The sequence below is a fragment of the Eleutherodactylus coqui genome, chromosome 7, assembly GCF_035609145.1.
Source record: "Eleutherodactylus coqui strain aEleCoq1 chromosome 7, aEleCoq1.hap1, whole genome shotgun sequence".
NCBI lineage: Eukaryota > Metazoa > Chordata > Amphibia > Anura > Eleutherodactylidae > Eleutherodactylus > Eleutherodactylus coqui.
This window is the reverse complement of record NC_089843.1, coordinates 159,104,424-159,127,380: the sequence shown is the minus strand read 5'-3', so window position 1 is coordinate 159,127,380 and position 22,957 is coordinate 159,104,424. Positions and strand designations below refer to the sequence as shown.

The 22,957-nt window shown below is 45.7% G+C and overlaps 1 protein-coding gene across 1 annotated transcript in view; it reads left to right on the top strand.

Moving 5' to 3' along the window:
* Positions 1 to 8,009: 8,009 nt before the first annotated feature.
* The window catches only part of SEC24D (SEC24 homolog D, COPII coat complex component), a 106,089-nt gene continuing 91,141 nt past the window's right edge, over positions 8,010 to 22,957 (top strand). The window contains exons 1-2 of the mRNA XM_066573884.1: positions 8,010 to 8,146; positions 21,482 to 21,665. Of these exons, the coding sequence (XP_066429981.1) occupies positions 21,515 to 21,665 (151 nt within the window). The 5' untranslated portion in view covers positions 8,010 to 8,146; positions 21,482 to 21,514. The remainder of the gene's footprint in view (positions 8,147 to 21,481; positions 21,666 to 22,957) is intronic.

Here is a 22,957-nt window from a genome sequence, read left to right as displayed (position 1 = left end):
TAGCACCAGGAAAAAAAAAGTCTGCAGCAACAAGAAATTGAATTGTAGAATGGTAAAGATGGAAGGAACCTCCAGGGTCATCGGGTCCAACCCCCTGCTCAATGCAGGATTCACTAAATCATCCCAGACAGATGTCTGCCCAGCCTCTATGATACCTCTGCACAGTGACTGCCCTTCAGATATTTGCAGGCCGCTGTTAAGTCTCCTCACAGCCTTCTTTTTTGCAAGCTAAACATTCCCAGATCCTTTAACTGATCCTCATAGGACGTAATTTGCAGACCGCTCACCATCTTGGTAACTCTTCTCTGAACCTGCTCCAGTTTTTCTATGTCTTTTTTCAAGTGGGTTTCCCAGCACTGGACACAGTATTCCAGATGAGGTCTGAGTAAGGAAGAGTAGAGGGGAATAATTACCTCACATGATCTAGACTCGATGCTTCTCTTAATACATCCCAGAATTGTGTTTGCCTTTTTGGCTGCTGCATCACATTGTTGACTCATGTTCAGTGTATGTGCTGCTGCTTAGCCCAATTCCTCCCATTCTGTATGTGTTTTTTTTTCATTTTTCTTGCCCAGATGTGGGACTTTGCATTTCACCTTGTTAAATACTATTCTGTTAGTGGTCGTCCACTGTGCAAGCTTTCTAGATCTTTTTGAATACTCTCTCTGTTCCCTAGTGTTAGCTAGCCCTCCTAGGTTTGTGTCGTCGGCAAATTTGATCGTTTTCCTATCAATTCCCTCCTCCAGATAATTTATAAAAATGTTGAACAACACTGGGCCTAGGACAGAGCCTTATGGTACCACACTTGATATATTCTTCCACTTGGATGTACAGCCCTTTATGACCACTCTTTGAGTACGATTACTCAGCCAGTTGTGAATCTACCTAACAGTTGCCTTGTCAATCTCATATTTTGTCATTTTTTTCAATAAGTATGGTATGAGATACTTTGTCAAATGGTTTACTAAAGTCAAGATATACTATATCCACCACATTTTCTTCATCAACCCAGTCGGTGATTCTGTTATAGAAGGAAATTAGATTCGTCTGGCATGACTTGTTTGTTACAAACCCATGCTGGCTCTTGTTAATTACTCCATTTTCATCCAAGTACTTGCATACATGCTGTTTAATAATTTGTTCAAAGATCTTTCCCAGTATAAAAGTCAGGCTCATGGGTCCGTAGTTTCCTGGATCCACCTTCTTCCCTTTTTTGAAGATAGGGACATTTGCCATTTTCCAATCTTCTGGGACTTTTCCTGTTCTCCGGGAATTTTCAAAGATTATGGCGAGTGGTTCAGCCACTGGCGTAACTATAGTGGTTGCAGGGGATGCGGTTGCACCTGGGCCCAGGAGCCTTAGGGGGCCCATACGGCCTCTCTTCTCCATATAGGGAGCCCAGTACTATGAATAAAACATTATAGTTGGGGGCTCTGTTAAAGGTTTGTTATTGGGGCCCAGGAGCTTCAAGTTACGCCTCTGGGTTCAGCAATTACCTCCGCTGCTTCCTTTAGTATCCTAAAATATAATTCATCTGAACCTTGAGACTTGAATTCATTTAAGTTAGCTAAGTGTTCCCTCACCATTTCTCTGCTTATAGATAGCCTGTATTCTTGTATTCCCCCAATAGCACAGGGAAGATCAGCTGATGTTCCATCTACTTTCTGAGAGTAAACAGATACAAAATAGGAATTAAAAAACTCGGCCTTCTCAAAATCATTCTTAATCAATTCATCATTTTCATCTTGTAAGCATCCAATAGCATCTTTGACTTTTCTTTTGCTTTTGACATACATTCAAAATCCATTTTTATTGCTTTTGGCCTCTGTTGCAAGCCTCAATTCATTATTAGCTTTAGCTTTTCTGACACTTGCCCTAAATTGGTAGATCATTAGAACTGTTCCCCTCTACGATAGTTTTTTGTTCCAGCATTATGTTAGTGAAAAAAACATTCCCTCCGTGGAAACAGCAGCAACAGAGGGAGAGAAATGTTGAGTTTACTGGATCCAAGGCAGCACAGGAAGGAATTGGCAGCAGATTAACGTTGACTGTAATGATGTGCGTACATCCTGGTACCGGAGGAACAATGAACTCTTGGTCAAGCTGCATCATTCTTCTCTTTTGGGTAACCATAAGTCAGACCCATAATTGCACAGTAGTACTGTGGTCAGGAAAGAACAACTACATAAAGAACCTTATCAAAAGTGGACAAGATTATAGCGCAACTCCAAATCTGTATGGTTACGACCATTGGGACATCCCGGATATAAATCTAGCATTCTTATGTTACCAAATACTGGCCAGAGTAGATCACAGTACGGATGTTCATAAGCAAACTTAAAGTACTTTATAAGGGACAACCCTTTCTGTTTACAGAAAGAAAATACAAAATAAATTGAGATCAGCAGAAAAAAACATTCTTGACTAAATCTTTATTTCAGATGTGAGCAATGTTAATATGGGCATTAATGACGCGGGCAGAACAAAGCCATTAGGACGCTGGTCTGCTGATGTATCGCTAAGTGAAAAGTTTCATTTGTGTTTCTCAAAGATTCACAACTTTGGCTCGTGGAACATCTATGGCATGAAGATGGGCAAATTGGAAATCCTAAAAGATGAAATGGAACAGCTCAACATTGACCTGCTGGGTATCAGCGAGCTTCACTGGACAGGCAACATTTTTTTTTAAAATAATGATGATTACACCATTTTCTACTCAGGCAATGACACCATCAGGTGCAATGGAGAGGCATTCATCGCAAACAAGGCAGTTGCCAAAGCTGTCCATTGTTTTAATGTCATAAACGATAGGATCATTTCCATACGCATCAATAGGAATCTTGGCTCGATCACAATTCTGCAATTGCCACAACCGATGTAACAGATGAGGACATTGAAAAATTCTATGTCGATCTCCAGCATACAATCAGTAAAGGATATCACTTTTATAACAGAGGATTTCAATGCAAAAATCGGCTCTGGAGAAGACCTACCAGTCGTTGGCAAATTCGGATTGGGCGAGCGTAATAATGCAGTCGACCATATGGTCCAATGTTACACGGAAAACTGTCTATCGATCATGAACACATGGTTTGAGCAGCCGAAACGCCATTTGTACACGTGGACAGCCTCAAATGATGTGCATCGAAACCAAATCGACTACTTCCTATGTAAAAATGCATTGGAAAAGCTCAATTCTGGCCGTGAGAACACTTCTGGGTGCAGATTGCAGCTCCGATCATCAGCTCCTAGTCGCAACAATCAAGACCATATTCTGAAACATCAAAAGGTTAACAGCAATACGCCGTTTCGATGTGGACAACATCCCTTCATGATAAGCAGTCGAAGTGAATAAACGATTTGAAGCACCTGGCAGCCCGACGAATCATGGGAGGAAATCAAATCCATGACACGGAAAACAGCTGAACAATTCATCCCTTTTAAAATATCAGCAAAACAACCGCAATTGATATCCATCAAAATTGCCAACAAACGCCGAACAGCTAAAGCAGCGTGCACCATCATTGAATTCAGACAGCTAAATGTGGAATTTCAAAGAAAAGTCAGGCGAGACCAAGAGCGCTACTGGAACGGCCAATGCGCGAAACTGGAAGAAGCAAACCAGCAAGGCTGCACCCGAGCTCTCTTTGCCCATGTGAAGCAGACCCAGGCACTGTTCGTACCACACAAGACAGCAACTATCAAAGAGTGGGATGGCAAATTATTACAAGAAGATCAAATCAAGCGTAGGTGGCGAGAATATACAGCAGAGCTGTATGCAGGCAATCAGACAGACAACTAGTTGGATCACGTACATCAAGTAGAACAAGAACCGTCATTCTGGAGGAAGAAGTCACATGGGCCCTGAAACAACTACCAAACAGGAAAGCTCCGAGCATTGATCACATACAAACCGAACTGCTCAAACCAGTGTCAGTCAAGATCTTAAGTGACTTATGTCAAAAGATCTGGAGCTCCAAATTGTGGCCCAAAGACTGGACAAGATCTGTCTTCGTCACAATTCCAAAAAAAGGTGATGCTCAAGAATGTTCCATTTACTGCACCATCGCCCTCATACCTCACGCGAACAAAATTCTTTTAAAGATCGTGGCACCAGAGACCAAATCACAAACCTGCGCTCGAACATGAAGAAAACCCAAGAGTATCAAAAGGATGTGTACATGTGTTTCATCGACTACAGCAAGGCATTTGATTGTGTTGAACATGACAAGCTTTGGAAGTGCCTGAAGCAAATGGGCATCCCAGAACATATTGAACAGCTTATAAGGTCACTTTACAACAGCCAAAAAGCAACAGTCAGGACAGCTAATGAAACACGGATTGGTTTGGAATCGAGAAAGGCGTACGGCAAGGCTGCATTCTATCACCATTCCTTTTCAATCTGTGCGCAGAAACGATCATGAGGCGATGCAATCTGGACAAATCAGAAATCTGAGTCAAAATCGCTGGCAGAAATGTCAACAACCTTCAATATGCAGATGACACCACCCTGCATGTGGAAAGTGAAAGGGACCTGGAATACCTTATCCAATGAGTGCAAAAGGATAGCAAATGCATGGGACTATACCTCAACAGCAAAAAAACGAAAGTCATAACCACAGTAAGCAACAGTACAGTGAACATAAAAATTAACAACGAGGAAGTCGAGACAGTCCAAGATTTCATCTTCCTTGGATTCAAAATGGATTGCAATGAGCAATCTGGACCTGAGATTAAGAGACGGATTACACTTGGTAGGGATGCAATACAAGAATGGAAAAGATCTGGAAAAGCAAGCATATTAGCATTACAACAAAAACCAGACTGGTCAATCATCTTTCCCATATCTATATATGGTTGCGAACGTTGGACGCTCAGGAAAACAGACAGAAGGAAAATTGATGCGTTTGAACTATGGTGCTAGAGAAGAATGCTACGGATACCTTGGACTGCCATGAAAATGAACAAGGTAGTGTTAGATCACGCAAACCGAGAATATCACTAGAGGGCAAAATCATCAAACAATGGCTCTCTTTTTTGGACACGTGATGCGCGCGAACTCACTGGAAACAGTACTGATGCTTGGCAAGGTCAGTGGAAAGAGAAGATCAGGATGACAAAGATCAAGATGGCTAGATACAATCAAGGCCACCACGAACATGTCGATCACTGAACTGAAAGAAGCAGTGAAAGACAGGAATGTCTGGAGAACATTGATCCATAGAGTGACTGAAGGTCGGATGCGACTGAATGGATAATCATCATCAATGTTAATATTAAATATTATGTATAAACTAGCTTCTGATGATCTTGATTAGTCTGCTATCTGTGAAAAACCCCTTAAGGGGGTTTTGTCATTAGAACAAAACCCTGTCCCCCAGCTGGGCCCAGCATTCAGAGGCCGCAGTGTCACCGCTGGTGCTTCTGGCATTAGCACTAATCTTGGGCACCATGATGCCAAGAGTTTTGGGACGTAACATTGCGGCCTCAGCGATCACCTGTTTCCTCCTGGTCATCTACCTGGAAGTCATTGTTGATACCAGCAGCACTGTCAGCTGTGTCCCAGGGCTCCAAGAGAGGTGAATATACTCTCATGCTTTATTTTAGGCAGGGTCCAGCTTAGGGACGAGGTTTTGTTGACAAATCCCCTTTAATTGGAGCAAGACCTAGCTTGGGTTTCTGTTATGAAATGTGTACTTCAGAAACTGTTTATTATAATAATCTTATAAGTAACTATTTAATATTTGTTGCATTACCGGGTCGAGTAAATACTATACCTGTTCATTAATTTGTGTGTTGCCTCTCCACAAATTTCTTGTTTGTGGATGTATATACTCCTGCTCCCAGCTTGTCTGTGCATTGGTGAACTGACACTTTCTTCTGTTTGATGTACAGTAAGTGTACTGAGGCATTTCACAGCGTACCTTTACACAAAGTATATCAAGGGGCTGTTCTCAATTTGCTGTTTGCTGTGACTTTTCAGCTTTGCTTTTACACTTTGTAAAGGCTCTAATCATACCACATTGATAGCCTTATCAGCAGGACATGTTTTGTTAACAAGACAATACCAGTGACACATCCTTAGGTTTCTATGGGCCAAATTCATGACAAAATAGTGTCTTTTTGGCATATGATTAACAGTTTAAGAGCTTAATACTGTTTCTTGTCAGTATTGAAAAGCACAATCTATAGTTACTGATGCATCTTGTCTCCACCAGAAGTGTGGGTGGAGACATGGGTATGCCCTGGTGGAGTTGTAGTGAACTCCCACAGCTGGCGATTTGCTAGCTTGGCGCCAGCTGAAGAGTAAGACTGTGGATGACACCGGTCATGGGACACGGAAAAGGAGAGCGTGGGCCTGGCTTCAGGGTCGGTGGTAAATGGGATGATTGTGGGCCCTTCTTCAGCATCGGTTGTGGACGGCAGGAGACATTTCAGCGCAGATGGGTGGCCTCTGGGAGCAGTGACAGAGGGGGACAGGAGCGCAGCTGATCCGGCGCTATTTACAGCATTGCCAGCTTCACCGCTGCTGTCTCAAGCCATCCAGCGATGTGACAGCGGGCCTGGAGATAGGAGGGCTAAGGGGAAGACTTACAGCGCCGGAGCTGGGAGGGTAGAAAAGAGAGCGGCTTCAAAAAAGACAGTAGCCGGGAGGGGAGATGATGTGCGAACGGCAGCGACAGTGATAGCTGGGAGGGGAGATGATGTGCGGTATAACAGCCCGGTGCTCCGTGCAGAAAACAGCTGGATGCAGAAGGCAAGAGGGGGCATCCTCCACAGGTAGCGCAAGGTGATCGCTCATCTTGCGCTGTAAATGACACGACGATTATCGCTCAAAAGTCGCTTGAGTGACATCTTTTGAGAGATAATCGTTGTGTCATTTACAGCGCAAGACGGTGAGTTCTCCTTCAATAGAAGTGTTCAAACAAAGGCTGGACAGACATCTGTCTGGGATGACTTAGTGATCCTGCACTGAGCAGGGGGTTGGACCCGATGACCCTGGAGGTCCCTACCAACTCTACCATCTTATGATTCTATGCGCTGTATCAATAAAGGTGATTATTATTATTATTATGCTAGATTGCAGCTTCATTTATGTTAAAAATGGGAATTGTTTTTTTTCTAAACTTTAAATATCTTTAAAAAGAAGCTGCATGGCGCTCGCATGTAATGCGATGCACATATAAGTGCTATGCGATTTTTTTCCCAATCTACGGGAAACACTTGCGATCCTTGTACACGCGTGAGGATCGCAATTTCACAAAAGCAATGTGATTCTGAATCAAAATTGCGTTGCTGTGAAAATTGCCCGTTGTCAAGCGTGATATTGCGCTCGCCAATGTAGCCTAATAGGCAGAAATACATGGCGGCCCCGAGGGCCATTACAAGCCACCATGACCCCCGATCTGCACCTGTGATCTCATCTTTCCATTGGCGAACAGCTACAACGCTCGGCATTACGCGGTTCCATGATGGCGGTTTTCTTAGACCTAACACTATTTTCTAGGGCTGGTGTGCCATTTGTAGTTTGGCGAAAACTGTATTCACAGGCCGAGCTTCTTGAAGCATAAAAATGGGAAAAAAAAAAAAATATTTCCCCCCTTTGGCTGCGCTCAGACACGGCGTGCATTCTCTACCAAAAATGAACCAAAACCGCCAAGTGTGAACACAGCCTTAGTAATAGGCTAAAAACCGCTTAAAAAGGGTCTCGTGTTAAGAGTTGCGCTGCCGTCGCCCTCACAGATCTCCTTCCCCTCAGGCCGCCTCCCCTATCGTTTTCCTGCGCCCGTATGACACCTAGACGGGCCTGATGTCTATAGAGTGTCAGCCGAGACCCGCAGCGTGGAGCGGCCTCTCTCCTTCGTCTACGAGCTCAGCCCGCTCCACAGAGGAGCGCCACGACACCGCTAGCCGGGCATCCTCCAGAGGTGACGTGGTGCGCGCTCCCGCCGGCCTGAGAGGAAGGAGCTGGAGACGGCGGCGCGCTCCTGTCAGGCAGGGGGCGAGCAACGGCGGGGGCGCGCGGCAACTCCAGCTGTGCTGTCTGACGTGGCAGAGCCTGCTCCCTCCTCCCTGCGCTGCCGGCTTCGCTACAAGTTCCCCACAACTAGACCCGGGCTCCTAGGGGACGTCACTGCCAGGACAGGTAAGTGCACTGGGCTAGGGGAGCTGCCATAGGGGCGGCGGGATGTTACTGGAGGGGTCCTTAGTGACGGCTCAGGACCGGGCATTAGAGGTGACAGTGGCATGCCATAGTGTTGTGGTGGCACCAGTGCCACACGAGGAGCTGTCCCACTTGTCACCGGATGGGGAACATATGGAGGTCTAAGCACAGCCAATGGTTCGCCGTTCGTGTTACGCAGGCATAAGAATATTCGCCGGCCAGTTCGCTAATCGTTCGGTTTAATTAGCGACCGTTCAGTCGTTATCGGTCACTTCTACTGCGAATATGAACGACTGAACGATTTTGCGCATGAACGAGCCGACGCTGTATAAACAGGCTGTCCGAGCGATGGATGTCAGCGTTCGCTAATCATTTGGCGTAAACGAACAAGGGAGTATGCGTTTTTTTTGCGTACTACTCAGCGCAACGCCTTTACACTATGAACGAGTCTTTTTTGCGCATGTATCAGCACCTTTTACCGCACTTTTTGCGCTCACAGAGCATGTTCGTATTCGTGCGGCTGACGGACACGCCCCCGATTCAAGTGGCTATTTAGCATAATGAGTTCCAGATTTGTTCTTTTTATCACAGAATTGCACGACGAATTGCACATCCGTTTGGTGCGCAAATGCGCAGGAAATAGAGTATGTTCTTTTTTTTTTTTTTTTTTTTTTTTTAACGCATGCAAAAAAAAAAAGGAAAGAAGTACGAACCCCCTGAAGTCAGTGGGTTCTATTTTCTGCGTGTGCAAATTTTGCGCACACAAAGCCGCTCGTGTGAATCTGCCCTCAGGCCGGGGTGCAGGGGGGGTAGTTTTGATAGTAACAATTTTTCCCATTCATGACAATTGTATTTACATATAAAAAGTGCTGATTTTGGGAAGTTTGGTGGATTTCTCAAGATACTTTGTAGATTCTCCCTGTATGGGGAATCCACATCTATATCCACTTCTTAAAGGGATCTTCCGGGCAAATCCTATTGGTCACCTATCCTCGGGATGCCTGGAGAAAAGACCTATCCTCAGGATAGGTCATCAATATGGTATTGTTGTATCTTGTCTTCACCAGAACTAGGGGTGGAGACAAGGCTTTGGCCTAGAGCTCCCAGTTCACACCCCCATTTTGTGATTGGCTGCCGCGCTGCAGTCCAGCTGTTGCCTCTGGTGCAGGACCACCAACAGCGCCGTGGATTGTCGTCGCGAATGAGGAGGTTGCATAGCGGTGCTAGGTACCGGCAATCCTACGCTGTCACTGGTTGCCAGGAGGCTGCATCAATGCCTGTGCTAACAGTGACAGCGCTGCCACTAGAACACAGTGGAGGCCGCCAGGTAGATTCCCGGAGATGTGAGGGTGCCGGGGACTGTCTTACCAGCCGAGGGGATGCTGAAGCCAGTCAGCCGCCTTGGAGCGCAATGAGTGACAAGCAGGGAGGGCGACGGAGGGGTACAGTCATAGCGGCACATCGAGTTCAGTTCCTTCTGCAGCGATGCTTTTCCTTCTGGACCGCGCACCAGTGTACCCTTCCCACTCCTGTCACTCACCCCTGCCACTGTGTGGCAAATGGGGGTTGCTGCGCTGTGTGTCTCTCCCTGCTGCTGTGGTCCCGTCGGCACTCCTGCGCTAACAGTCTCACCCGGCTGTACTCCTGTCCTGCTGCAGCCCCCCTGCACCCTCAGCCTCCTTGGACGCGCTGTGGCCACTCATACTGATCTTCGGACAGCTCCTGAAGCTGGCTCCTTCAAAGCACACACAGCCACCTTAGCCAATCAGGATCTTTGGGGTTGTAAAAAGGGCGGATACTGTCATTCACCAGGTCTCCACCCATTGTTCTGGTGGAGACAAGATACAACAATGCCCATCAATATTAATCGCCGGGGACCAGCTGCTTGGAATCCACGCTAATTCGCTGATTGCCCCGGTCTTCTGTCAGTGCAACAGGGCCATTCGCCATCATATGTGTCTGAGGCGGAAGCGTCACAGAGGGCTTCATTTCCATTAATCATTGAGAGCGCTGCCATCTATTAAAGTTTCTCATCCGACCCTGCTGTTGGAGCCGGAAGTATAATAGAAGCCTTCAGCTCCCACTGATTTCAATAAAAGTGAAGCCCTCTATGATGCTTCCGTCTCCAACCCTGATGACAATGACCGGCTCGGCTGCACTGACAGCGGGCTGCATTATCAGCCAATTGCCAGAGATCCCGAACAGCGGGTCCCCAGCAATCAGCTATTGATTACCTGTTTTGAGAATAGCTTGCTAGTAGTATTTCCCAGGAAAACTGCTTTAGGTTGGCTGCACACAAATATGATTTGCATTGTGGAATCCACAGCAGGCGTCCATACCGCGGATCTGCAGCATGCTATGGAAAAGCGCTTCTCAATTGTGACTTCCGCTTGTGAAGGGAAAATCATAGCATGTTCCATTTTTACGTGGACTCCATGCGGACGGCTTCCATTGAAGCCAATCCACATTGCTTGTACTGTAAAACACTGCAAATTTGGTTCAGTCAATTTCACTGTGGAACGGGGTTTACGCTACGTATGAAAATAGCGTTAGGTGCGTGCACACGGGGCCAATTTTGTTGTGGATTTGCACCAAAATTTGCAGCATATTTTTTACCGCACATTTTGGTGCAGATCCAATTTAATTCACTTGAAGTTTGCTGCAGTTGGTGCAGATTCTGACATGGATTCACAATGCAGCGTTAATTTTTCAAAAGCACTATATAAAATAAAGCCTGTGCTGTGATTGGTAGCCATGGGCTACAAAGACCGTTTCATAAATCTTTCCCTGGGTGAAAATACTCTTAGGCTGGGTTCACACGGGGCGGATTTGCCACGGAAATTCCGTGCGGAACTTCACCGCAGCAAATCCGCATGTGGCCGCTAATCCCGGGATTAGCCAGCCATGTGGACGAGATTTCTCAGAAACCTCGTCCACACGGGACGGCAAATCCGCTGCGGCTAAGCCAGCAGAAGCCGCCGCTGCGGCGCGGATTTGCCGACCGCAGCATGTTCATTTTTTTTTTCCGCTGCGGCCGCGCCGGCCGCAGTGGAAGAGTGAGCGGCCGGGCCAGTTCAAAACCGTCGCGGGTTTTGAAGCAGTGGTTCTCCTGGCGGAAATCTCACAGTTTTCCGCTGCGGCCAAACCGCAAGATTTCCGTCGAGAATCCGCCCAGTGTGAACCCAGCCTTAGGGATCTTTCTGCTAACTGCATATTTTTAATTCTGCACCAAAATCTGTACTTTAGCAGTGTGGATTTTGGGGCTGAATGTTCCACAGTAGGGCATATATATTTCACAACGCTGTTGTAGAATATTGCGGCCCGTTTGAAGGGTCCCTTTGGTGTGTTCACATGTGGTGGATTTTGTTGCGGATCCACATCACAATCTCCACCATGCAGTGTGGATGCTGATACAGATTTTCGTGCAGTTTTTTCTTTTGCGGAACATTTGCACCAAAGTCACTACGTGAGACTTTTAATGCACCTGCAATAGGAAAGCTTAACGTTCACACATTGCTGATTTGCTGCAGATTTTGTCACTGATTTTGGTGCAGATCTGCAGCAAATTTCACCTTTTCAATTTGAATTCAATTAAAAGGGGCAAATCTGTGACAAAATCTGCAACAAACACTTAGGCCGGCTGCACACGGCCGTGACGGGCTCCGCCGCGGAATATTCTGCGTGGCGAAGCCCGTCACGGCGCCCCCCAGAGACCCCATACTTACCAACGGATCCGGCGTCCTGTGTCCCGCATGACGCTTCGGCGTGACACGGCCGGCCATGTCATATGACGCGGCGGCGGTAGGCGGAGAGGCAATTTCACGCTATCTTCCGCTGTGCTACAGCGGAAGATAGCGTGAACGGACGGCTTTCATTGACTGCAATGGAAGCCGTCCGCGCGTACACCTGCGGCAAATAGAGCATCCCGCGGGTGAGGACGGGAGATTTCACGGTGCGGAATTTCGCGATGGCTGCGGGCAACACGGCGGATTTTCGCCGCGTATTACGCAGCAGAAATCCGTCCGTGGGGAGGAGGCCTAAAGTTTCTTATTGCAGGTGCTTTAAAAAGTTCTTAGCTCCTGAGTTTCAGTTCACTTTATTTCCTTTTTTGACCTGTCAATTATGTAGGACATAAGTCCCAGGTGGTGACCCAACCTTTGGGAGCTCTTCTTTTACCCTGAAAGAGGTGCCCCAATTTTTTATTCCTGGCCAGAGATTTGGCTCAATATTACACACTTCCAGAACATTGGGGCATATTTACTTAGACTGGAGTAATGGCGTTTTATATGCCAGTCTAAAAAAACATGTGTCATTATAAATGCCACAAATGTAATAAGAGGCGCAAACCTGCATGCGCCAGACTCCAATCTACACCAGGTACGAGCTGGCCTAGGTTTCAGCTATAATTTAGGACAGTTTTTTACATTCATCTCTATCGGAGAGCGCATGCACACAGCCGGCTGAGTCACTGTGTGTGTGCGCATAGTTCATGGGGACACAGCACAGGAATGGGGTGTCTAGTGAGTATGAAATACAGCTCCCGGACCCCCCATCCCATCCCCTCACCTTTTACGTGACCCCAGAGTACAGCAAATGAGCAAGTTTTCTGTGGATGAGGTTCAGTGTAAATCCATATTAGAATAAGAAATTTGAACAATCTGAATGACTTCAAAAAGACATTGTCATTATTACTAGAGTAGCCAGAGACGCTATTTCAAGAATTGCCAGCATTTTGGAGTTTTCTCATGCAACAGTGTCAGGGGTATACTGGCAATGGCGTGATCGATAAAAAATATCCAGTGAAAGAGAATCCTGTGGATGTAAACTACTCGACAGCAAAAGGGGTCAGAGGAGGACGTCAAGACTCATTCCAACGAATTGGCAGTGCACAGTCAAGCGGATGGCAGCCAAACGCAATGCAGGTGCATTAACGTGTCCAAATACACAACTGCTGCAGTTCTAAAGGAGGCCCAGCGGTTTGCTAGATGAATGTCTCTAGATGGCTAGTTACTTGCGTTGCCACATGCAGTTGTTTTGAGATGGGATCTTAGTGAATCTTGCTTATGTCGTCATTATTGAACTTTATTGATGCCTGTTTTTCATGCCTACTGGCATTTTGTCACAAGGAACTGTCCTTTGATGAACCCAGTCTGTGTGGGAGAAACGTGTATGGAAGGTGACAATATTTTTTTTTTCATCTGCATTATTAGGATCTCAAGCACACTTATACAGGGTCGCTCTTCTCAGGACAGTTGCTCCGTCTTCTCTCAGGGAGTAATGGCCATTAGGGATTCGTAGGGTTAGCATTATATATATGGTATTCTCCTACATCCTCCAGTGGCACTCGAATGCATATTCAATTGTGGATAGTATGGAACCTTATTGAGAAGACGCTTTTCTGTATTTTCTGGACTGTGAAGTACTACTGGAATCAGCAATCCATGACAGTGGATGGATATGAGAAATCTGCCAATAACAGCGTTTTAATTTCTCTTGTAGGATTGTTTGGATGTGTTATTGACTATTGCGGTAATGCGTACACCGCTGATGGATGTTTACGTGTCGTGTACATTGTAGTAATTATACATTATATATGTGCTTTCATCGGGTCTCTTGGACCCACCGTTGTACTTGAGCCTGCCGGGTTCACTGGGCTTTTTATACATGTGTACTATTAATGCACATATGTGAAATCCATAGCAGAATGTGCACGGAAATCTCCATAAATATGCATGAATGTGGCCCAGCAGGTTTGTGGAACTTTTGGATGTAGAATTTATCATTAAGGAATTCATATTTTAAAGGGGTTTCCAGGCAACAAAAAACTATTGATGGGGTATCCTCAGGATAGGTCATCAATAGTTGATCGGCTGGGGTCCGGTGCTTGGGTTCCCGGCCAATCAGCTGCTTGATGGAGATCCCGAGCGGCCAACCCCGGCTGATGAACTATTGAGGACCTATCCTGAGGATACCTCATCGGTAGTTCTTTTTTTTTTTTTTGCCTGGAAACCCCTTTAATGATGAGCATTAGTTCCCAATATCAGATTACGGAATAGAAACTGGTGTAAAAGCAACATTACAGGCCCTGTGTAGAAATTGAACCAGCTAGGAATGCTGGGAGATTTTAGTCCTAAAGCCTGCAGAATTGTGATGGGCCTATAATATAGGCTTTATAATGTGCAGCTTGCTCTTCATAGAGGGATGAAAGTTAAACCTTCCTGCTTTCGGAGTCAGTGAGCGTTTGGGTTCCTACAGCTAGTTTCCTGTAAGGCCCCGGCTCAAAGGAGCGTAAGATTACCGCATATTACATGTGTGATATGCAGTAAGTCGCAGGCAATAAAATACTTAAAAACAATAATAGCCATTACTGCGTTCGTAACGATCATTAAAAATATTTTGTTATGGTGAACACTGTGTATAAAAAAAAAAAAAGCTGAATTACATGGCATCTGTAGAAAGCTCTTGTAGGGCACCGATGAGTTTGGTATTTCAGAGGGGGGGGATCTTTTTTGCAACGGCTCTCCACTATGCTTAAAGCCTGGCTACACGGGCTACAAAATCACACGGCTTTGTAGTGATGCAACATCGCTACAAACCGCATGTATGTGAAGCCCATGGTTTCCAATGCGTTCTTTCAGGCTACAAAACATCTTATGTGAAAGAACCCATTGGAGACCCCGGGCTCCACATACATGCGTTTTGTAACGATGTCGCATTGCTACAAAATCTTGCAGGTTTTTTGGGGTTTTTTTGTAGCCTGTGTGAAAGAGGCCTAATGCAGCATTTGGTTTCCATCTTAGGCTGCACGGGCTACAAAACATTGGTCATGTGAACGAACCCGTTGAAAACCATGGGCTTCACATTGTAGCGATGGTTTTGTAGCCCGTGCGGATCCAGCCTCACGGCTCCTTCACACAGGTGTAATTTTCGCCAGGATTTTCTGAGCCAAAACCAGGAGTGAAAAGTATGGAGAGAAAGTATAATGGGAAGATTTGCATTTGTTCCGTATTTTGGACCCACTCCTGGTTTTGGCTCACAAAATGCTGATGAAAAATACGCCCGTGTGAAGGAGCCCTCACATACGTGTGCCTGAACAGGGTAGATGGATAGGGGTGGTCTATTTTACAGATTAAAGAGGTTGTACCAAAAACAACTTTTCTCAGCTTTCCATAGGATAGGTGGTAGAAGTCTGTTCCGTGAGGTCTTGCTGCTGAGACACCCACCGATTTTAAGAATGGGGTGCACTTGCACCCACCCACAGGGATGTCAGAGTGAATGGAATAGTGGTTGCACATGCGCGGTGTTGTTACATTAATTTCAATGGGGCTGATGGAAATAGTCCAGTTTAAAATGAATAGTGTGCACTGCACATGTGTAACCGCGTCTCTATTAACTCTCCTCTTCACTGTGGGGGTGCAGTGAGAAGGAGAGGGAGACACAAGACCCATGTTGTCGGGATCGGTGGGGGTCTCAGTGGTGAGACTCTCATTGATCAAACCTTTATAGCCTATCCTGTGTATAGGTTATAGAAGCCATTTTTGGCACAACCCCTTTCAGGTAGGCAACCAGTAGAAGAGTAACAGGAGGGTCAGCGATCGAACATGTGCCATCTACCGTGTGGATAGATGATAGATAAATAGAGATGAGCCAGCACGCTCGGTTGAGGCAGTTACTCGAGCGAGCATTGCTCTTCTCGAGTAACTGCTTACTGGTACAAGCAGATTCGAGGGGGGGGGGGGCGGCGGGAGGTAGCGGGGGGAGGGAGGGAGAGTGAGAGAGATCTTCCCCCTGCTCACCCCCGCCGCCCCCCGAAAAACTAGGTCCATTGTTGCCAAACTTTGCATCTCCCTGTAAGGCCCCCTGCACACGGCAAGGCTGAATTCTGCATGCGGAATCGCTCAGCGTAATCTGGCCCTGCGAGCAGAGCCGTCTGCGTGTACCTACTTTTATTTTTCATCTGTCCTGCGGATGGTCCACACAGCGGGCATGCGCAGTACAGTTTTGTTTTTCTTGAACTCCTGCTTTTCCTGCGTCATCGCCTACCAGGAAATTGCAGAAGGGCCGCGGATCGGACGGCTTCCATTGACTTCAATGCAGGCTGTCAGTGTGGAACTTGCACAAAAATGGAGCATGCAATTTTTTTTCTCCACTTGCAAAAAAACGGCAATTAGTTTCTGCAAGTGTGCAGGAAGAATCAGTTTCCCATAGCATGCTATGGGCACAGTGCGGACGCCCCCCGCGGGTTCTGCAGCAAATATCCATCCGTAGGCAGGAGCCCTAACATGGGATATAATGACTGTACATGTTTTCATTTTTTTCAAAGCACCACTAATATTATGTAGTTTAACATGTTTTTCTGGCCTGTTACTTTTATTATCTCTTGCATGATTGTTTTTTGTTTTTGTTTTATTTACTTCATACTTTACCAAAAGTATGTGGTGGTTTCACATCTGTATTGGGATCTCCGGTGGGAGATTCCGTCATAGATCTGGCACATAATACCTGAAGAAAACGCACCACATGCTAAAATTATGGCTAAAAGCCAGGCAGCCAATCAGGGAGCGAACGGACCCAATTATAGGCAATGTTGGGTCTTTCGCGTTGTTTGGTTTCGTTATAACACGGAGCCGTTCAGCCAGGAGATTCTTCTTTCCTGCTTCCCAAACGGAGCAAGAAACCAGAACTCCAACCGCAGACGTGAAACCACCATAAAAGTATTAGTTAGAACTGCTATACATTTTCCATAATCCACAACTAACAAGACCTAGCCTTAAAAGTGAAAAACACATGATAGTTGTTAGGCCGGGCTCACACGACCATGTGTTAGCTGCGTATTACGCGGGCTCTGTACGTGTGATGCATGATAACTCGCAGGCAATCAATTACATTGCCGTGGGCTGCATTCCCACGAACGTATATCGGCTCGGTTTTCACGCCGAGCCGATATACGTCGTCCTCATCTGCGGGGGGGGGGGGGGGGGAAGGGTTGGGAGGATGGAAGAGCCAGGAGCAGGAACTGAGCTCCCGCCCCCTCTCTGCCTCCTCTCCGCCCCTCTGCACTATTTGCAATGGGGGGAGGCGGGACAGGGTGGGGATAAGTTCTGATAATTAGCCCCACCCCATCCCGCCTCTCCCCATTGCAAATAGTGCAGAGGGGCAGAGAGGAGGCAGAGAGGGAGCGGGAGCTCAGTTCCTGCTCCTGGCTCTTCCATCCTCCCCCCCCCCCCCCCCCGCAGATGAGGACAACATATATCGGCTCGGCGTGAAAACCGAGCCGATATACGTTCGTGGGAATGCACCCTTACGCTGTTCCGATCACATTAGCGTGCTGGAATTGCTGGACCACTGATGGTTAAGGCCAGGCTTACGCGACCGTATGCGTAAAACGCTGCGTGCGTCATGCAGGGTTTTGCCGCTGTGAGCTGGTGGTGTGCCAGCCTATGGCAGTGATTTTGTACTGCACATAACAGCTTATCTCATGCACGCTGTCTTACATAATCTTCCTGTTTTTTTTTTTCAAATTTCCCGCTCTGTCACTTTGCAATGGCGCGTATCCACGCAACCTATATACAATGTAATTACGTATGGACAGCGTTGATTATGTGCCCATAGAGAACAATTGGCTCTGTCATGCGCAATATGCAGCAAAAAAAGGACATGGCGCGTTTTTTTTTTGCGCTTGTGGAATACACAATTTCCTTACGCAGATGTGAGTGAACCACCATAAATCAATGTATTTGATTGTCTGCGAATACAATGCCTGCGTACATCTCACACATAATACGCAATTCAAATATGGTTGTGTTAGCCCGGTTGTGTAAAAAAAAAAAAAAAAAAATATATATATATATAACGGGAGAATCTATTTCATCGTAAGTACATGTTTTCATTTAGGTTGAATGGTATGCGCTGTGATTATCAACACTTCACATGCTGCAAAGCAACACAGTGTCTGGGCTGACGAGGACATTAAAGGGGTTGTTGTACAGAAATAAAAATAATAGGTAACTAATGAAAAGTTAGGCAACTTTCTAATATCCTTTTGGCTTTCAAATCCTTTCCAATTGAAGGCTTTCATCACACAATTTTTAAAACACATATTTTTAGGCCTCTTTCACACCAGCATCATTTCTCGGCAAAGTCAGCTGTGCAAAAAATTGCGACTTTCTCTGCCGAAAATCAGATGATCGAAGAATAGCCGCGACCAAGTCACTGCTATTATTCATGATTTTCCCATCCATTCATATGGCTGGCTTCAGAGAAAACACACTGCTGCCCCAAAATCCCTCGGTCAGCAGAACTACTTCAATGACTTTTAAATGCCTCAACTAGAGGCACGTGTCATCTCAACTCTCCACCCCTCCCTTTTTCTGACGGCTCCCATTGACTTCCATAGGATTCTATGGAGCCTCTTGCGTTGTTCTGTCCAAAGATAGAGTAGACAAATAAGCAAAAAAAATGCAGTATATGTAGACTTTTTGATATTTTACTGTATACCTTAAAGGGAACCTATCACGTCCCTATTGAATTATAAACTAAGGTACAGTGCAGTTAGCGGACATGGCAGAGAGCCAGCTGATGTACTTTTTACACTCGCCCGCTCCCTGGCTCCAGCGCCGTCCTCCCTCTGAAGATTGCGTGGCACTGGAAAATGTGCAAGTTTGTTCACCCACAAAGTTGAATGGTAGAGCGTGTGAACGGCCATCTGAGAAGAGTCACATTGCCGTATGGTGCGCAATCTGTGGTGGGTGACCGCACAGGGAGCCGGTGAGTAATACAATAAACTGCTGTAAATAAAGCAGCGACACGCACTGTCTTGGCATGTATGTGCGTGTAATACGCGCCAAGATAGTGCACGCTGTACATTTTTCATGCGCGTTTCTTGTGCAATTCGTGTGAGCGGACACCTGTCCGCTTATGGGAGATTGGTACAGCGTATAGGTATATGTTCATGCAGTGTATACAATCCATCTAAAGGAAGAAAAAACCCAGGAAAGACTTCCACCCTTCATTTCTCGCCTTAATAAAAAAAAAATGCCAACCTTACACAAACTGTAACCTTTTTTTGGGTGCATCCATCAACAAAAATGTACAGTTGGCGTACAGCTGCATCTGTTTTTGTTCCTGGTTATTTTCTATTTAAAACCTATCTGTCGCAGGGCAAAACTGATTGACTAAGAATTTGCACTTATAAACTGCTTATATTGTAAAAAAAAATAAGGTAACATTAATAATCCAGCGGGGATCTGCCCGTCTAAACGCTCTGCACGAACGCCAACAACCTAGCGGTGACTTCGGCGCTCCTGCGGTTTAGACTATTTTGGTGACGTAACAAGTAATCTCCCCCTGCTTTGTGCTTCGGACCGCTACAGTAAGTTTCTCCAAGACTATTTGAAGATTTTCATCTATTTTAAATGCTTTGAAGTCATAAACCGATTGTAAAGTAATTATAAAAGTGCAGAAGTTTGGTTGTCTTGTAGCACACTAGTGAAGCGTGTTCGTCTACCTCAAAGTCGATACATTGTTTCCGGATGTTTCATTTCTACTCTGTGTGATTCATCAGTACAAGGCCTCCTCCTCCTACTGCTGAATATTCTGCATCATCCTCTATGACAACATCGACTTGTTCACACGAGCCTATTATGCGCACAAATTTTGCACGCATCATACGCCGTCAATAGAGCCCATTGATTTCAATAGGTTCATTCAAAAGAGCGTAGTTTTTTCATGCGTGAAAAGATACATAACATGACCTATCTTGTGCACATTTGCGTGCTGCAAGAACCCATTGAAATCAATGGGCTTGCATAAATGCACAGACAAATGCAGAAAAGCTACATAAACACGTGGTGCATTGCACACACAAATACACTCGGGAGCAGAAAAAGCACCTGTGTGAGACGTCATAGGGATTAGAAATGCAAAACAAACAGAAGTATTCCAGGGCTGGAATGTCCAAAGCTCACACTGCTGCCACGTCTACCTGCAGAGCACTCGCTGCCCTCCCCTCGCTTCATGTAGATACAAAGCCTCAGGAACTCCAGCCAAATCACACCAGTCAATCTGTTAGCTATGTATGGAGAAATGTCCCCTCTAGATCTGATATAAAGCACAATGACAGCTGTGGCCGTTCTATACTGCTATTTTAAAGACTAACTGCATTTTGTTCCCCATACTGTTGACATGTCGGAGTGACAGAGCTGCCTGTCAGCTCCTTCTTGGCAGCTGGAGATGGACTAATGCAGGTCTATAGACCTCTGTGCATCCATGTTCAGCTGCTAACAGGAGCCAACAGGTAGCGAAGACAGCAGAAGGGGCCCAGCACTCAAGTGAGCGCTGCAGCCCCTTTATTCTGGTGATCATGAAGGGTCTCAGCAGTGGGACCCCCACTAATCAAAACTTTTGACATGTCGCTCTGACATGTCAAAACTTAAAAAAAAATCAGTTACTCTTTGAGGAGTTATTTAATTTGATATGTGCAAATAGGACTGAAACTAACCAGCAGTTGCTACAGTTCCAAGTGATATAGTTGTTGTTGTTAGCCGTTTAGTCATTCACGACCCTCGGCGACCCTCAAGGCTCCCTCCCTCCATGTTTTTCGGTTTTGCACTGCTAATTTCAGTTGTGTGATATCCATGCCAGTATCCGCTCTGACAGTATCAGCCATCATGTCCTTTGGCGGCCGAGTCTTATTTTGCCACTGATCTGTCCAAGCATTATAGATTTTTCTAGTGACTCTGCCCGCATTACATGGCCAAAATCCGTGAGTCTGAGTCCGGTCATCTTCCCTCCAGTGATACATCGGGTCTTGTATGATTCAGTATTTCGCTGTTTGTTACTCTCGCCATCCAGGCCATACGCAGCAGCTTTCCCCGGCATCACAGCTCCAACGCATCAATCCTCCTATCAGCTGTTTTCGCAGTCCAGCTTTCGCATCCATACATGGTTATGGGGAAAAACGATGGTTTGAACTATCCTGTGTTTAGCTGCTGTGCCGATATCCCTACTTTCCCAGATTTTGTCCATGTTTAGCATTGTGCTTCGCCCCAATACTATCCTACGTTTTATCTCTGGCCTAGATAATGCTAATCTACAACTTCTAGATTTTATTCCTGGAATTTCCGGATGTGCAGTGAATGACAAGCAGGGGTTATGTTGCTGTGGATTTCTACATCTTCTCTTTACTCTCATTAGTCAATAATTAAGTGAGCAAACAAGCTGATAAGAGCAGAATTATGTTTCCAGCTACCTGTATGTGTGTCACTTGTTTATAGCTTGTTTTTTACAGCGCACTGTTTTACTTTCTCCGTTCTATAGGACAGCGCGGCTTGTGCATCTGCTAATGAAAGAATGAGCCAGCAGGGGTATGTGGCCTCTCCTCCGTACTCCCAACCTCAGCCTGGGCTGGGAGGTCTCCCACCAGGTTATGGCACACCGGTGATGTCACCCAGCTACGGCCTACCTGGTGCTCCAAACATTGGATCTCCTCCACTACAATCAGGTGAGACGGAATAATGCATTTGGGACCATGAGCTCTCATAAAACAGCACTGGTCAATGCTTTGCTTATCTCAAGGCAAGAAAATGAATGAAAGGGGCTGATTCCCTCCGTCCTCCAAATATGACATACTTCTAGACTTATACATGATGGTGAGATTGATGCCTGCCAGGTCCTGTATATATAAAAAATAATCCATTTATGGCTAAAAAAAAGTAAATTTAAAGTTTTTAGTCATTGCCCTGGAGATTCACTTTACATAAAAATTAAAGGGCCACTCTGGTAATTAAAAAAAAAAATTAAGTTATGTAGCTATCCCCCAGAATATATAAGTGAGCTAGTGTTACCTTAGTTAGTTATTTCTTTCTGTCTGAAACTCATGGCCTCTTCTCCTCAGATGCTCGTGTGATCTCAGTTCTGAGCAGCTCAGATCTGCTTGGTGTTATGTGTTCATTTCCTAGTCAAATTCTCAGTTTTTTTGATGTTGTTACATTATCCCTACCACAGAAACTGCTTGGAGGGGGACACATAATCTGCTATCACAGTTACTGATGATGATCACACAGTTCTTGTCACACAGTTATAATAGTGGAAATCACAGCTCATCCTCCTAACTAGATACTTATGGTTTTTAGCTTATTTAGGTGAAGATAGAAGGTAATGATAATTAAACTGTCCTTTCCCCATGGCTCAGCGGGCAATAATGTTATAGCCTCAGCTAATGCTGTGCTGTCGCATCATGGGATAGATGTGAAACTGAAAGTAAAAATTATCAGCCTCAAGATGATGCCTGACAAGCATCAGACAGGAGGCTGCGCTGCAGGGAAGTGGCTGGAATACATAGAGAAGCCCTCCAGAGTATGACAAGTAATCAGATGAAGGGGCAGTCATGAAAAAATGTGTTTTCGCCGGACTGGTCCTATAAGATGATCTGCATTTCAGCTAAAGGGGTTGTCTGGGTCCTATACAAGTTTTTAAAAATGCATCTAAATCTGTTAAAACAAAAACTGTGGCTTTTCTGCTTTTCTCCAAAAAGCACTTTGTCTGAAACTACCCTCAGGCTATCTGCACAAGGGGTGAGTGCGATATAGTGCCAAGAAACTTAGCCCGATATCGCACACATGAACATGCCATTTACCCGCAGATGCAAAGAGTTTTTCAGGCAGGAACTTCTGGCATCCGATCCTCTTGCACAAGTTTGCAAAAGAGGATGGGAAGTGTTTTCCATTGATTTCAATGGGAAGCATTGCATCGTGCTCGCATGCACATCACACAACATGGGAGAGCCATGCAGCG